The 13,245-nt window shown below is 44.8% G+C and overlaps 1 protein-coding gene across 10 annotated transcripts in view; it reads right to left on the bottom strand.

The window, feature by feature from the left end:
- The window catches only part of MAP2K5 (mitogen-activated protein kinase kinase 5), a 272,187-nt gene that overhangs the window by 228,777 nt on the left and 30,165 nt on the right, over nt 1-13,245 (bottom strand). For all 10 annotated transcript variants that reach the window (XM_062206201.1, XM_062206200.1, XM_062206203.1 and 7 more), the window contains exon 4: nt 3,377-3,446. In XM_062206201.1, the coding sequence (XP_062062185.1) occupies nt 3,377-3,446 (70 nt within the window). The remainder of the gene's footprint in view (nt 1-3,376; nt 3,447-13,245) is intronic.

Genomic DNA, 13,245 nt, shown 5'->3' with positions numbered 1-13,245 from the left:
TAACATGTCTTTTACCTAGGAGAAGACACAGCCATGAGCAGGGAGTTACTCCCACAGGCAGCCACGGTACTTGGAACAAGAACATACATTATTAGAACAGACTCATTTTCTCATTTTCTTCCTACCTCTCCAGTCTGAAGACTCCTCTTCACCCAGGGCCTGGCCACAGAACCTCAGGCCTGAGAGCCTCTAACCAACCAGACAGAACTAGGTGAGACACCTACTATGTCCATAATCTCACTTATTACATAGGATACAATGAAGATAGGTAGCCAAAAGCAAAAGACCACAAAAAACAAGAGCTGTACTACAGTATACGAAAAAAAAAATCACAGAGATAGAGTAAATCATATTTTTGAAAATTTGAAATTTGGTTTAGAGGGGCCAGCATTGTGGTGTAGTGGGCTAAGCCTCCGCCTGCAGCACCAGCATCCCATATGGGCACCAGTTCACATCTCGGCTGCTCCTCTTCCAATCCAGCTCTCTGCTATGGCCTGGGAAAGCAGAAGATGCTCCACGTGCTTGGGCCCCTGCACACACATGAGAGACCCAGAGGAATCTCTTCTTGGCTTCTGGCTTTAGATCGGCCCAGCTCTGACCATGTGGCCATTTGGGAACTAAACCAGCAGATGGAAGACTTTTCTCTTTGTCTCTCCCTCTCTCTGTCTATAACTCTACCTCTCAAGTAAATAAATAAATCTTTAAAAAAGAAAGACTATATTTAGTAATTTACTGTAGTCTAGTAGGTCTTATGTTCAGTCTACATGAAACACTATTTTCTCCTGTTAAGCGTCCTCTTTACCCTACTCCTAGAGCACGCCCTCCAAACCACTCTCATGTACTTATATTCCATCAATATTTTAGTTTATATGACCTTCCACTTTAAGCAAATCATAATGTCAACAAAAGTTGTACTCATAAGGGTATATTAACCACTTATAAGCTGTGTGACTATGAGACTGCTTAACCTCTCTGAACCATAATATTATTATCAATAAGATGAAAAGCCATCATGCTTAACAGGTAGACCACTGGGACAGGCATTGAGTACAGCGGTCAGGCCACGGCACAGAATGCCACACAGGACACCCACACCCCACATCAGAATTGGTTTGGGTCCCGGCTCCACTCTTCATCCCAGTCTCCTGCTGACGTGGACCCAAGGACGTAGCAGGTGAGGCTCAAGTACTTGGGCCCCTTCCAGCCACAGGGGAGACCAAGACTCAATTTCTGGCTTCTGGCTTCAGCCTAGCACAGCCCAGGCTGTTGTGGGCATTTGGAGAGTGAAATTACAAATGGAAGATTTCTATCTTCAAAGAAATTAAATATATATTTAATGTATTAAACATATATTTAATATATCTTTATTTCAAACAAGTTATATAAATAATTTTTTAAAAAAGAAAGAAATGATGACACACAACAATACTTGTGTCTCAACAGAGCAGATGTCTAAAACTGGCTGTTACTATGCAAGGGGCAGCCGGTATGGACAGGGAGATTGGACAAGCACTGCTCACTCAATGAATGAAAACAAACAGAACTTGAATTCTGATGAAGAGAAGTACAAGTAAGTATTTTACTGAAAAAAGAAGGGGGAGCCGGCACTGTGGTGTAGTGGGTAAAGCCGCTGCCTGTACTGCCGGTATCCCATATGGCCGCTGGTTCCAGTCCTGGCTGATCCACTTCTGATCCGGCTCTCTGCTACTTTCCCAGGCAGTAGAAGATGGCCTGAGTCCCTGGGCCCCTGCACCTGCGTGGGATACCTGGAAGAAGCTCCTGGCTCCTGGCTTCAGATCGGCCCAGCTCAGGCCATTGTGGCCATTTCAGGAGTAAACCAGCAGATGGAAGACCTTTCTCTCTCTCTCTCTCTCCCTCCTTCTCTCTCTATATCTCTGCCTTTCAAATAAATAAATTTTTAAAAAGAAAGGAAGGAAGGGAGGGAAGGGAGAGAAACAAAGACCCACAGCACTGGAACTAAGATTCTCCAAGGACACCGAACTAGGCTTTGGCTACATCAGAGCCACAATGTCATCTGGCAGGGAGCATTAATGGAACTTTCCAGCGTATAAAATACCATTCCTTGTGCAGAAACAGTTCTGAAAGCTTCCCGTTCTCCAGTCATTGACAACATTAACAAGTCATCTGCTTTCTTGTCACCTGCCTATTGCACAGACATGATGAATGTCTTTCCCTCTCTGTCTGCCTTGTTTTGATGCTCAGCTCTCAAACACAGCGGAATCTGACCAATGGTAATCCTTGTTGCAGTCTACCCTGGTCCTGAAAGTTGTGTTTATTTACCTAGCACTCTACCCGTCCTCATTGACACTGTGATAAGCACTCCCCACTCCACCAGCTACACAGGCACAAGAAGAGCCGCACTGCCTCTGAGCCCACGTCTTGGTGTGGGCCGGCCCAGGCAGCTGTCTTTGGAGGCTTTTATCTGTGCAAATAGGAACCTACTGGTTAATTGAGCCATTCAAACTTCAGAGAGTTACAGGTAATGAACGTCTAGAATGTTTAATTGGAAAACTCATGCCACGATTATTTGTACAGTATCAGTTAACGAAGGTAAGTTTAACTTTTAATTATTTCAATTAAGTTATTTCTAGAAGAGTTACTTAGAGAATTTCCTTATCGGTTCCATTAGTTAGAAAACATGGATTTCAAGTGAGGCAATGTATGACAGGTGAAGGACTTTTAATGGTTTATATAATTAAACTGTTCTTTTTCACCATTATTCAAATTTTGAGGGAACGCTTATACACAGCTGAACAATGAGATCTCATACCAGACTGATACTGCCAAACCTAAAGGGGAAAAGAAAATTATTTAACCAGGTCATTCTCCAAGACACACCTCCAATGGCTCCTACTTAGGAGACCTCACAACCAAGCTCCCATTTATGAGGATTTTTCCATTATTTAGAAAATATCTCCCCAAAAAAGGACCCAAATTTCTCTCCCCAGACCCTGAGTAAATCTTAGCTCCTGTACTGGCTGAGCTTCCTCCCCTGGGGCTCCTCTGGCCACTGCCATGAGCCACACTCAGAAACGTCCAGAATTGAAGTCATTCACTTGCCTAGCTTTAGAAACCACGTGAACCCCCAAAGAGTTCTTTAAGCGAATGTAAGTATGTACTTCAAAAACAAAAAACAATCTAGTTAGTTTAATTTACTCTAGTAAATTAGAAATTTTATCTGCCATAACTATAATGTAGCCTGCAATCCCCACGATAATGAATACTTCTCTTGTTTTTTCACATTAAGAGCTAAACATCATGTTATGTGCATTTAAACCTTTGGAAAGCATAACTGTTGATGAAACAGCTTACTGAAATAATCATTGTTGATTAGTCAGAATTTGTTCAACATTACCTCTTGGAAATATCTGCAGAGGCTCTATTAACTGTCCATTTACTTGCTGTTCCATTACTGTGGAATAATACTGCAAAGAGATTACAGGAGAGATTACTCAGTAATGTATGAACACTGGCACACACATTTAGGGGCTGTTGCATGCACAAGGCTTGGGTAAACTGCTCGTACACACACATCAGTCCTGAGAATACTTCCCCCATCTGCACGGCAAAATGACTAGAGTAAACATTCAGGATTTAAAGCCCATATATGTTATCCTCTACACTGTCATTTATCTTTAAGAATAAAAGTGACTTTAAATTAGTACTTGACCTAAGAAATATTTTGAAAATAATATGTATTTAAAACAACACAAAAAGCACTTTAGTGGAAATTTCTCAAATTGCCTCTTGTTCATTTTCCATGGATTTTACAAAACAAAATGAAAATGCTTCACATTTGACTCGGACCTAATATCAGTTAATCAAACATATTCATATTAGCATAGAAAATGTACAACAGAAATCTCAATCACAGAGGCTGTGCAACCAGCAAACAAGACAGGACTCATCCAAAGACGGCAAGATGAGCAGGGAAGAATGTGGCCTACTACCAAGTACTTACCTTTGTTGTCTTATACACATTCTAGCACAGAACAGGTTTCCCTGTAAAATTCTGGCCACAAAAAAATAAAGCTTCCCCACTTCTCCTTCATAAACACAAATCATCCAGTAGGTGACCTGTGGTCTGAGCCCTATTTTCCTTAATACACCGAATGCTGAGCTCATGTCCGCCTAACTTGAGAGGGCTGCTGCATTCTCGCCGCTCTTAACGCCTGACAAACAACATGATGTTCTCGATGAGAGCTCTGCTGCTGGGTATTCAGGGGCCGGCAAAGCCCAGAACTCGCCTTTCATCCTTGCTGTTTCTATATGAAAAATACACGCATTTATTTAACTACCACACTTCTAGGAAACTCTTCCTTGATTATCAGTATATCTGTCACTCCGTGTTTCCTTTTAGAAGTCATCAAATAAATTTCCTATTGCTTTTATGTACATTAAAGTGACTGCAAGATCAAGTTGGGGTATTTTTTTTCCCTTAGAAAAAAAGAAGAGCTGTAAAATTCTACATCGTCTTGGGAATCACAAGTCTGAGGCTCTTGGCCCTAATAACAGTAAAGTGGGGATAGATTTTTGATAGCTATAGACTGATAAAAAGTGTAGCTGACTCTCAGGCGGTGAGGAAGGCGATCCTCTCCTGCTGGGCACCTGAGCACTCACAGGCATACAGCACAAACGTGGGCCACACGCTCTCTGCAACACGTACTACAGCAAACGTCTTTCAGGAGACTCTGTCCCTTAAATCCACAGAAATACAGCACTCGCCATTACTCAAACAGTGATGACAAGTAAATGAAATATCAATCATGTCGGCTGTCAACCTTTTGGGACAGCAATAACTGTTAACAAGTAGTCTGGAAAAATTGTCCGAAAATGACTTGTCCTCAGCACACAAGTATTTGAGGTTTCCATGGAAAATTAAGATGCCAGTGGCTATTTGGAACATTGCTCAGGTATTCTTTTTAATGGGAAATTTGCCGGTTATTGATCCACAGCATGTACCCCTTGCTTCTGGAAGGCTGCAAGCAACTTTCCAATCAGTGGCTGTCAAAAAAATTACTGCCTGTTTATACTGATACAAGACAACACCAGAGGTGATTTTCTCCTATTGTTAATGCTTTTCTTTAATTAACTGCTATGTACAATAGGTTAGTAATCTCAGTGACTACTTCACCATAGTTCCAGAAATCAAAACAAATAAAATATCCTTACGCTTTCTCTAACAAATTAATTACAGAGTTGTCTGAAACTGGTGCTTGGGGTCAAGTTTGAAAACAAATAACCTCAAATGTAAAGGGTCAGAACAGGTGCAATGTATTTTTTTCCTACTATAAAACCTTGCATGCATGAAATTGACCTGTTTTCCAGCTTTATTTATTTACTGCACAAAATAAATAAATAAAAATGGCTTTCCTTTCATTTTAGGTCTGTGCCAAATCAGTTCACAAACTATATATACTTGTATAAGCACTAGGAGAATTTTGATGTAACCTAGAAACATCTCTTTGCACTATGACTAACACAGTTACTGGAATGCTATGCCTGCTTATCATATCATTACCAGAAACTTGCCAGTTTGTCTAAAGCAAGCAGCTGGGCTTGGGTTTGGTTTCTCACAGTCCTCCCAACTCCAAGCATGTTTTCTCCTGCTGGCATACTGGTCTTGGTCTGTGTTTGTGCCAGTAGAAAATCTTTGTGTTCCACAAGGCAAAGTGGTGCACCACTGAGGACACGCTATAACCAAACCCAAGGGGTGGGCCATGACATGCTACTGCCAGTGACGTCCCAAATTTAGAAGCTCAGGCCACGGTGTAATGCTCCCTATGGCACAAGGGTAAAACACAAAGCTGTCTCACCCCTGCCAGCTCCCAGCACTGGACTTCAGTGAAGCTATGCTCACTGCCCCACTTCACCCAGCCGTAATAAGACAGGACATACGCGCAAGACACGCCACAACCAAACCCAAGGTGTGGGTCCGCCCACATTACTGGCCTCTGAGGAGAGGGCCTAGTAGCTGCCAACAATGTGTGAGTCCCAGCAGCTGAGGCCACTGTACTATAGGATTCCCTTCAGGGCAGTGCCGAGTACTCTGGGAGACTCACAGGAAAACCAACAAACTACAAAGTGGGACTGGCGTTGTGGCACAGTGAGCTAAGCAGCTGCTTGCCAGTTCTAGTCCTGGCTACTCCACTCCCAATCCAGCTCCCTGCTAAAGAGCCTGATAAGCAGTAAATGATGGTTCAAGTACTTGAGTCCCTGCCACCAACGTGGGAGAACTGGAGTTCCTGGCTCCTGGCTTCAGCCTGGCCCAGCCCTGGCTGTTACAGCCATTTGGGGACTGAACAGCAAATGGTAGATTTCTCTCTCTCTCTCTCATCAATCTTTCAAATGAATAAATCTTTTTTAAAAAAATAATCCACAAAGCTAGCTGTTTACAAAGCTTGATCTTCTGTGTCTTTTTAAGATATCCTTCCCTTCAAAAGAAAACTCTCTTCTTTTGTTCTACACAGTGATAAAATAAGCAGTAATGACAAAGATAAGGCTTCTACTAAACAAAAACAAAAGGAAACAAAATCCTAACTTAGTACATCAAGATATTTCACATACTTTGGACCAAAAAAGTAACAAAGTGATCATCATAATGCTAATGGAACCTTACCTTGAAGTTACCCAATTAACTTCATTATCTTCATCTCTACAGTCTATCCAGGCTTTGATTAACCCTAACACAAAGTCTTGCACATAGTAGGCATTCAATAAATATTTACTGATTAAAGTGGAGTTGAACCCTGTTTCTGCCACTCATTAACTTGTGTAGCCATCAGGAAGTTATTAAACCTTATTGAATGCTAGTTTCCTTCAAACCAGAATAAAAACACCTACCCTGACTATTACATAGGCTACTGGGAGGCTCAGAAATTAAACTGCAGCAATACAATTAGTGAAGGTACTCTGCAAACTGTAATGCATTATTAGTTGAGAAATTAAAATGTGAACTTCCTAATATTGAAACAATATTAAGCATAGCACTTTCTATCTTAGAAGTGTTCCAGCATGGAAAATAATTGTGTATGAAAAATACAAAGTGTTGTGCTCAAACTGGATACATCGGCAGCAGTTATCAAATGTGTTTTCTGCAGCCGTCCTTTGTATAATCCATTGCACATGCAGTAATTGCAGCAATAATCAATAAGCTACCCGCGTAAAAGATTAATCAGTTTTGCAATTGCTAATGGAATCTCCAGTACCGGACTCAGATTAGTTTCAGAGTCCCTCTGAGATGTTCTTCAAAACCTTTAAACAATTTTAATAAGGATGTGACAAAGTTTAGCATAGTTATCCAAAAATCTAATTAATTTGAAACACAGGGCCACATTCGACAAGGGGATAACAAGAACAATTTTTGGCTTTGTTTTGTCTGCAAGTTTATCAAACAGTGTTCCTACTTGTTACAAACCTAATTCTAATTAGAACAGCACAATTCAATCAACAATTACATTTTTTTTTCTTCATGGAAATCTGCCATATAAAAAACTTCAGTTCCAAAACAGTACAGTTTCATTTTGCAAGGCACAAGTTCTCCATTAAGACAGACAGGGGCTGGCGCTGTGTCACAGCAGGTTAATCCCTGGTCTGCAGACCCAGCATCCTACATGGGCATTGGTTCATGTTCCGGTTGCTCCACTTCTGATCCAGCTCCCTGCTGATGCACCTGAGAAAGCAGCAGAAAATGGCCCACGTCCCTGGGTCCCTGCACCCACGTAGGAGACCTGGAAGAAACTCCTGGCTCTTGACTTCAGCCTGTCACAGCACTAGTTGTTGCAGCCATTTGGGCGGTGAACTATTAGATGAAAGATCTCTTTGTCTCTCCCTCTCTGTGTACCTCTACCTTTCAAATAAATAAATAAATCTTAGAGAGAGAGAGAGAGAGAGAGAGAGAGAGAGAGAGAGAGAGAGAAAGAAGACAGGGAAACAGAGCAACACCTGTCACTCACTGAGCACATATGCATGTCAGGCGAGGTGCTCCACAGCTACGTCTGTTCACTTCCTTTCTCACAAGTCCAGCATCCTAACCTGGGACTATCATCACCGTACTGAGCAGATAAAGTAGTTTATTACTGAACACAAATGGCTTTTAATGAACAGAGGAAAATATGCCTTTCACTCCAGTCTATGCATTTGGAACATAAGATGCATGCTGACCATCTAAGAGCTGCAAGGTGGGTCATCTCGAATTTCTCCTAACACTTCACTCAGCTTCCTCGGCGCTTCTCTCCCCAGCTCGCCTCGCACTGCACTGTTCACCACCTTCCTTCCTAGTGTCCCATATCCTCTCCAGGCACCTCGGCCACTCCAAAGGTTTCAATTACCAGAGGAGTCGTTGACCCCAATTAGGGGCTGAGGAATCACGAATCTTTATTTCCAGGCCAGCTTTCTCTCCTAAGATTCGGAACACACCCAACTGCTCATGCAGTGTCCAGATTCAACAGGTACCAAACCAAACCCCCTCTCCTCCTCCCACCTCGCCCTGACTCCGGGGGTCCCGCCCTCAGGAAATGCTGTCTCCACGATCCAGATTCCCACAGCAGGACTCTGGAAATAACCCAGACCGTCTCCCCCGCCATTCTCCCGACAGCCAAGCGCCAGGTGTGATGGACTCCATCGACACGCTCCCCACTTCTCAGATCCGCTCATGTCCCGCCAGCCCCACAGCCCTCACCGCATCTCCCCGGTACAGCCCCCTAAGTGGCTGCAGGCCATGGAGCTTTTCTCCCCCAAGCCACCCTCCAGAGATGCACACCCTGCCCATGCCACTGTCCTGCTCCCTGGAGCTCAGGCCCGCTATGACCCGACCCCTTCCCTGGCTCATCGCAGGCTCTCCCTCCTGGCCTCTCCCCACTCACCACACTGCTCTGTGTGCCCACAGCAGCCTGCCCCATCCGTCCCCTCTGCCCCTCTTCCTGGACTCTGCGTTCTTCAGGATGCCCTGCCAGTCTCCAAGGTTAGGACAGGGACTCCTCTGTGCCCCTGGAGTGCCTGGATCACTGTGCCTGCTGCTCAGGGTGTCCCTTGTCCTCTTACTCTGAACTCCTCTCCCTGATGAGACCATGAGCGCCCTGAAGACGTGAAGGGTATGCTCACTGCACCTGCACCACCCAGCACGGTGCTGGACCAGAGGACTGCTCTGCAGTAAACGCGCATGAATGGTGGGCGGGCTGCATGCTCCAGGAGCCCATCAGCAAGGCAGTGACCTCAGGCCTGAGTCTCTAAGTCCCAGCTGTGCAGCTTCCTAAAAAGCATGCAGCAACTGCTTGTTGCCTCAGTTTCTTCTGCTGTAAAAATAGGAAAATATATGCTTCACTCACCTTACAAAGTTTTTAAGATCAAAATTAAAGGAGTTGGTTTATGGGAAAGCTTCTTAGAAAGTACTTGGGAAAAAAAAAAAAAAAAAAACAACCTTGACTTTGGGCACAGGGGTACAAAACTTCCACACCCAAGCAAGAGGACACAGCAGGGAAGAATGTACACAGCAGTAGGGCAACACAGGAATCACCACGCAAGAAAATGTGATGGGACCGGCCTTAGCAGGTAAAGCCACCACCTATGACATTGACATCCCTTATGTGTGTCGGTTCAAGTCCCAGCTGCTACACTTCCAATCCAGCTCCCCGCTAACAGCCTGGGAAAGCAGTGGAAGATGGCCCAAGTGCTCAGGCCCCTGCACCTATGTGGGACACCTGGCTTCAACCTGACCCAGCCCTGGCCACTGCAGCCATCTGTGGCGTGAACCAGCAGATGGAAGATCTCGCTCTGTCTCACTCTCTCTGTAATGCTGGCTTTCAAATAAATAAATCTAAAAAAAGAAAGAAAGAGAGAGGGGAGGGGAGGGGAGGGGAGGGGAGGGGAGGGGAGGGGAGGGGAGGGGAGGGGAGGGAGGGAGGGAGGGAGGGAGAAAAAAAAGAAAAAAGAGCATGGGATGGCTGAGCCAAGCACAGGCAGAACTCAGCTGACCGGCTTCCTGAGGTTGAGTCTTTGGTATCCTCTCCCCTTCCCTCAGTCACTACAGCAGCATAAATCATACAAATAAAGCCAAAGGATATTATGGGGAACGTGTCTGTTTCTCTTCCAGAAACTGAGAAACTCATAGAGGGCTGGGCCCACATCTTCTGTGTTTTGTCGCCTCTTAAGCAAAGGTACTGACCTGGGAGTTGTATAAGCTTTAGATCCTTGAAGCCCCCGATATGTGTGAAATGTTGCATTATGTGAATTTTCTGGGAAAAGAATTAATAATTTTCCTCAGATTTTCAAAAGGGTCCATGCCATGAAAGTCTAAGAAATCCCTGCCATGCACTGCCTGGGGCTCCACAAAATTTAAGGGGAGGAGACAGAAAAGAACAAATATGGAGAGGCTGCTCTCACTGGTCCAAGCCTCCAACTTCCTGACATGCAAAGGACCTACGGGGTTTATTTATTATTCCCCTATCATTTATAATAAGACGGTCTCCTGTGTCTCTCCTTAGCATATCTTCTGACAGCATGACCGGTACAGTATCTCACTGACATGGAGAATACAAACTGGCTTGTTCCTTGGAATGATAAAATTTTCAAATTCCTCTTTTGTCAATACTGCAAGCACACCCCATTATATGTAGCTCGGTCAGTAATTACAGCAATAATCAATAACCTAACCAACTATTTGCAGTCCATAGTTAATTTATTAGTTTTCCCAGTGAAGACCTCAACAATCCTAACTCTGTCAAATGGCTACAAATTCAATTACAACACTGCTCAGATGTGTCTTCCGTTACAGCCCCTTTCAATTACTTCTTAGATGTTACATTAAGAGGCTTTTCATAAACTCTGATGCTGGCCGCTCACAGAGCACACAATGGGCCCCGTGGTCAAAAATAACATATGAAGCCAGTCTGCTTTGAGTACCAGATTAACAGCTGTACGTCCTTACCTGACTGCAGGTCCCCCGACCCCCTCAGAGCTCCCGGTCCCTGCCTTGCGGACAGGACGCCACGCACCGGCTCATCCTGAAATGACTCTGGACTGAGGGCCCCCTTACGGTCACGGACTGATTAGGTATGATGAGACAGAACATCACAGGGAAAAGTCTTCCAGCGGAGAGGTCAACAGGGAACAATTCTGGGCCTGCTGATGGGCTAATGTTATTGGATAGAAGTATTTATTAATGATTTGGAAGTGAAAATGACAGCAAGTTGGCCAAGTCTAATGATGACAATGTTTGTTTCAGTTAGAAAAAACATAAAGGACTTTAGGGAGCTCCAGATGGTCTTAATAGAAGTTTGAGCAGCCAATAGCAGATGGAATTCAAGTTGGCTAAGTTTACGGGGTTGTGCACTGAGTTTAAATCTGCACTCAGCAATGGGACCGGCACCTGAAGGATCCCTCGGCCAGCGCTTTCAGAGCGATCACCACGGCTGCCGTGGGGCTGACCTTTCACCTGATTTCCAGGCTGTGGCAATTCTGCTCTACTTCTGAAGTAGGAGAAATTTAAATAGTAGCTTTGAAGAACCTGCCACTTACATAAAACGGGACCATGAGGCCATGGCGAGAGCAGGCCAAATGGGACACTCCCTTGCAAACAGGCTCCGTCAGCCCTGTCCAGAGATGGGGCTGACTGGGGAGCGGAGCCACTTTCAGGACAGTGCAGGGGGGTCCCAGGCTCTGGCTGCAGCAGTCCCGGGGACCTGCTCCCAAGAGCCACAAATGAACTCTGTTCTGATGCAAATATAAGGACACTCCTGCTCCGTGAGACCGAACAGACCCCAAGATACTTCACACCAGGGGCCCAAAGCAGGGCTACCACATTTTTATCACCATTTTTTGGGCATTCAAATGTCCTGGACAACACAGAGGAGGGTGTTAAAATAATCCTCCACCACTGGGGGGGGGGGGGGAGGCTTATTCTTTAGGATGAAAAAACAAAACAAACTTTTCTTATAACTGAGTGTATCATTTGAGCAAATGAACTGAATAATTTTCAAAGCCATTTTGTTCCTTGTTCAGTTTCCCTTTCTTGCTCTTTTCTCCACCCTGCCTGAGGAATATACTGCATTATCAGTTGTGGAGATGAACTGCATTGCATTAGCGGACTAACCACTAACCGAAAGCCGAACCGGTTTTGCTTTATGGAAAGTAAACTCGGGGGACAGGCATTTGGCCTGGCAGTTAAACCATCTGCATCCCATATCTAAGCGCCTGGCTTTGAGTCCCAGCTCTTCTTCAGATCCCAGGTTCCTGCTAACGGGACCCTGAGAGGTAGCAGGTGATAGCTCCACCCACACAAGGAGAAGTGACTGAGCTCTGGGTTCCCAGCTTTGGCCTGGCTCAGCCCTGTCTACTGCAACCATTTGGGGAGTGAATCATCAGATAGGAGCTCTCTCTTTGTCTACCTTTCAAATAAATAAATTTTAAAGTATGAACTATTAATACGGGGGCATATTTAAAAGCACCACGTGGAAAATGAGCTTCCAATTTTTTGCTCTTTAAAGAAAACTTCCTAACAGTAAAGGCCCTGATGCTGTTAAACATTCAACTCCTAAATGAGCAATAAATTTTGCAGTAAAATCTAGCCCGGTTGCCCCTCTTCCAGGCCAGCTCTCTGCTGTGGCCAGGGAGTGCAGTGGAGGATGGCCCAAGTCCTTGGGCCCTGCACCCCATGGGAGACCAGGAGAAGCACCTGGCTCCTGCCATCGGAATAGCGCAGTGCGCCGGCCGCAGAGCGCTACCGCGGCGGCCATTGGAGGGTGAACCAACGGCAAAAGGAAGACCTTTTCTCTCTCTCTCTCTCTCACTGTCCACTCTGCCTGTCAAAAATAAAAAAATAAAATAAAAAAAAAATAAAAAATCTAGCCTGGACAAAATCTTGAAGACATCAGAAGCCCACAGAATACTTTGTCCACCCTGCTCAATGCAGGTACATACGCAAAGTCTCAAGCAGGGCCACACTAGTATTGAAAAAACAAACCCTTCAGAGAAGGTATTTGGTGCAGCAGTTCAAATCTCCGCTCCACTCTCCACCCCAGTAATGCACACCCTGGGAGGGAACAGTGGATCAAGTATGTGGGTCCCTGCCAGCCATTGCGTTCTGGGTCCTGGCATCAGCCTAGCTCAGCTCTGGCTGTTGTGAGCATTTGGGGAGTGAACCAGTGGGTAGGAGGTAGGAGATTCTTTGTTTCTCTCTGTCTCTGTCTCTGTCTCTCTCTCTCTCTCTCCTTCTCTCTTTCTCTGCCT

This window comes from Lepus europaeus, chromosome 11 (assembly GCF_033115175.1).
Source record: "Lepus europaeus isolate LE1 chromosome 11, mLepTim1.pri, whole genome shotgun sequence".
NCBI classification, from domain to species: Eukaryota; Metazoa; Chordata; class Mammalia; order Lagomorpha; family Leporidae; genus Lepus; species Lepus europaeus.
The sequence above is the reverse complement of the archived record's forward strand: the minus strand, read 5'-3'. Positions and strand labels throughout refer to the sequence as shown.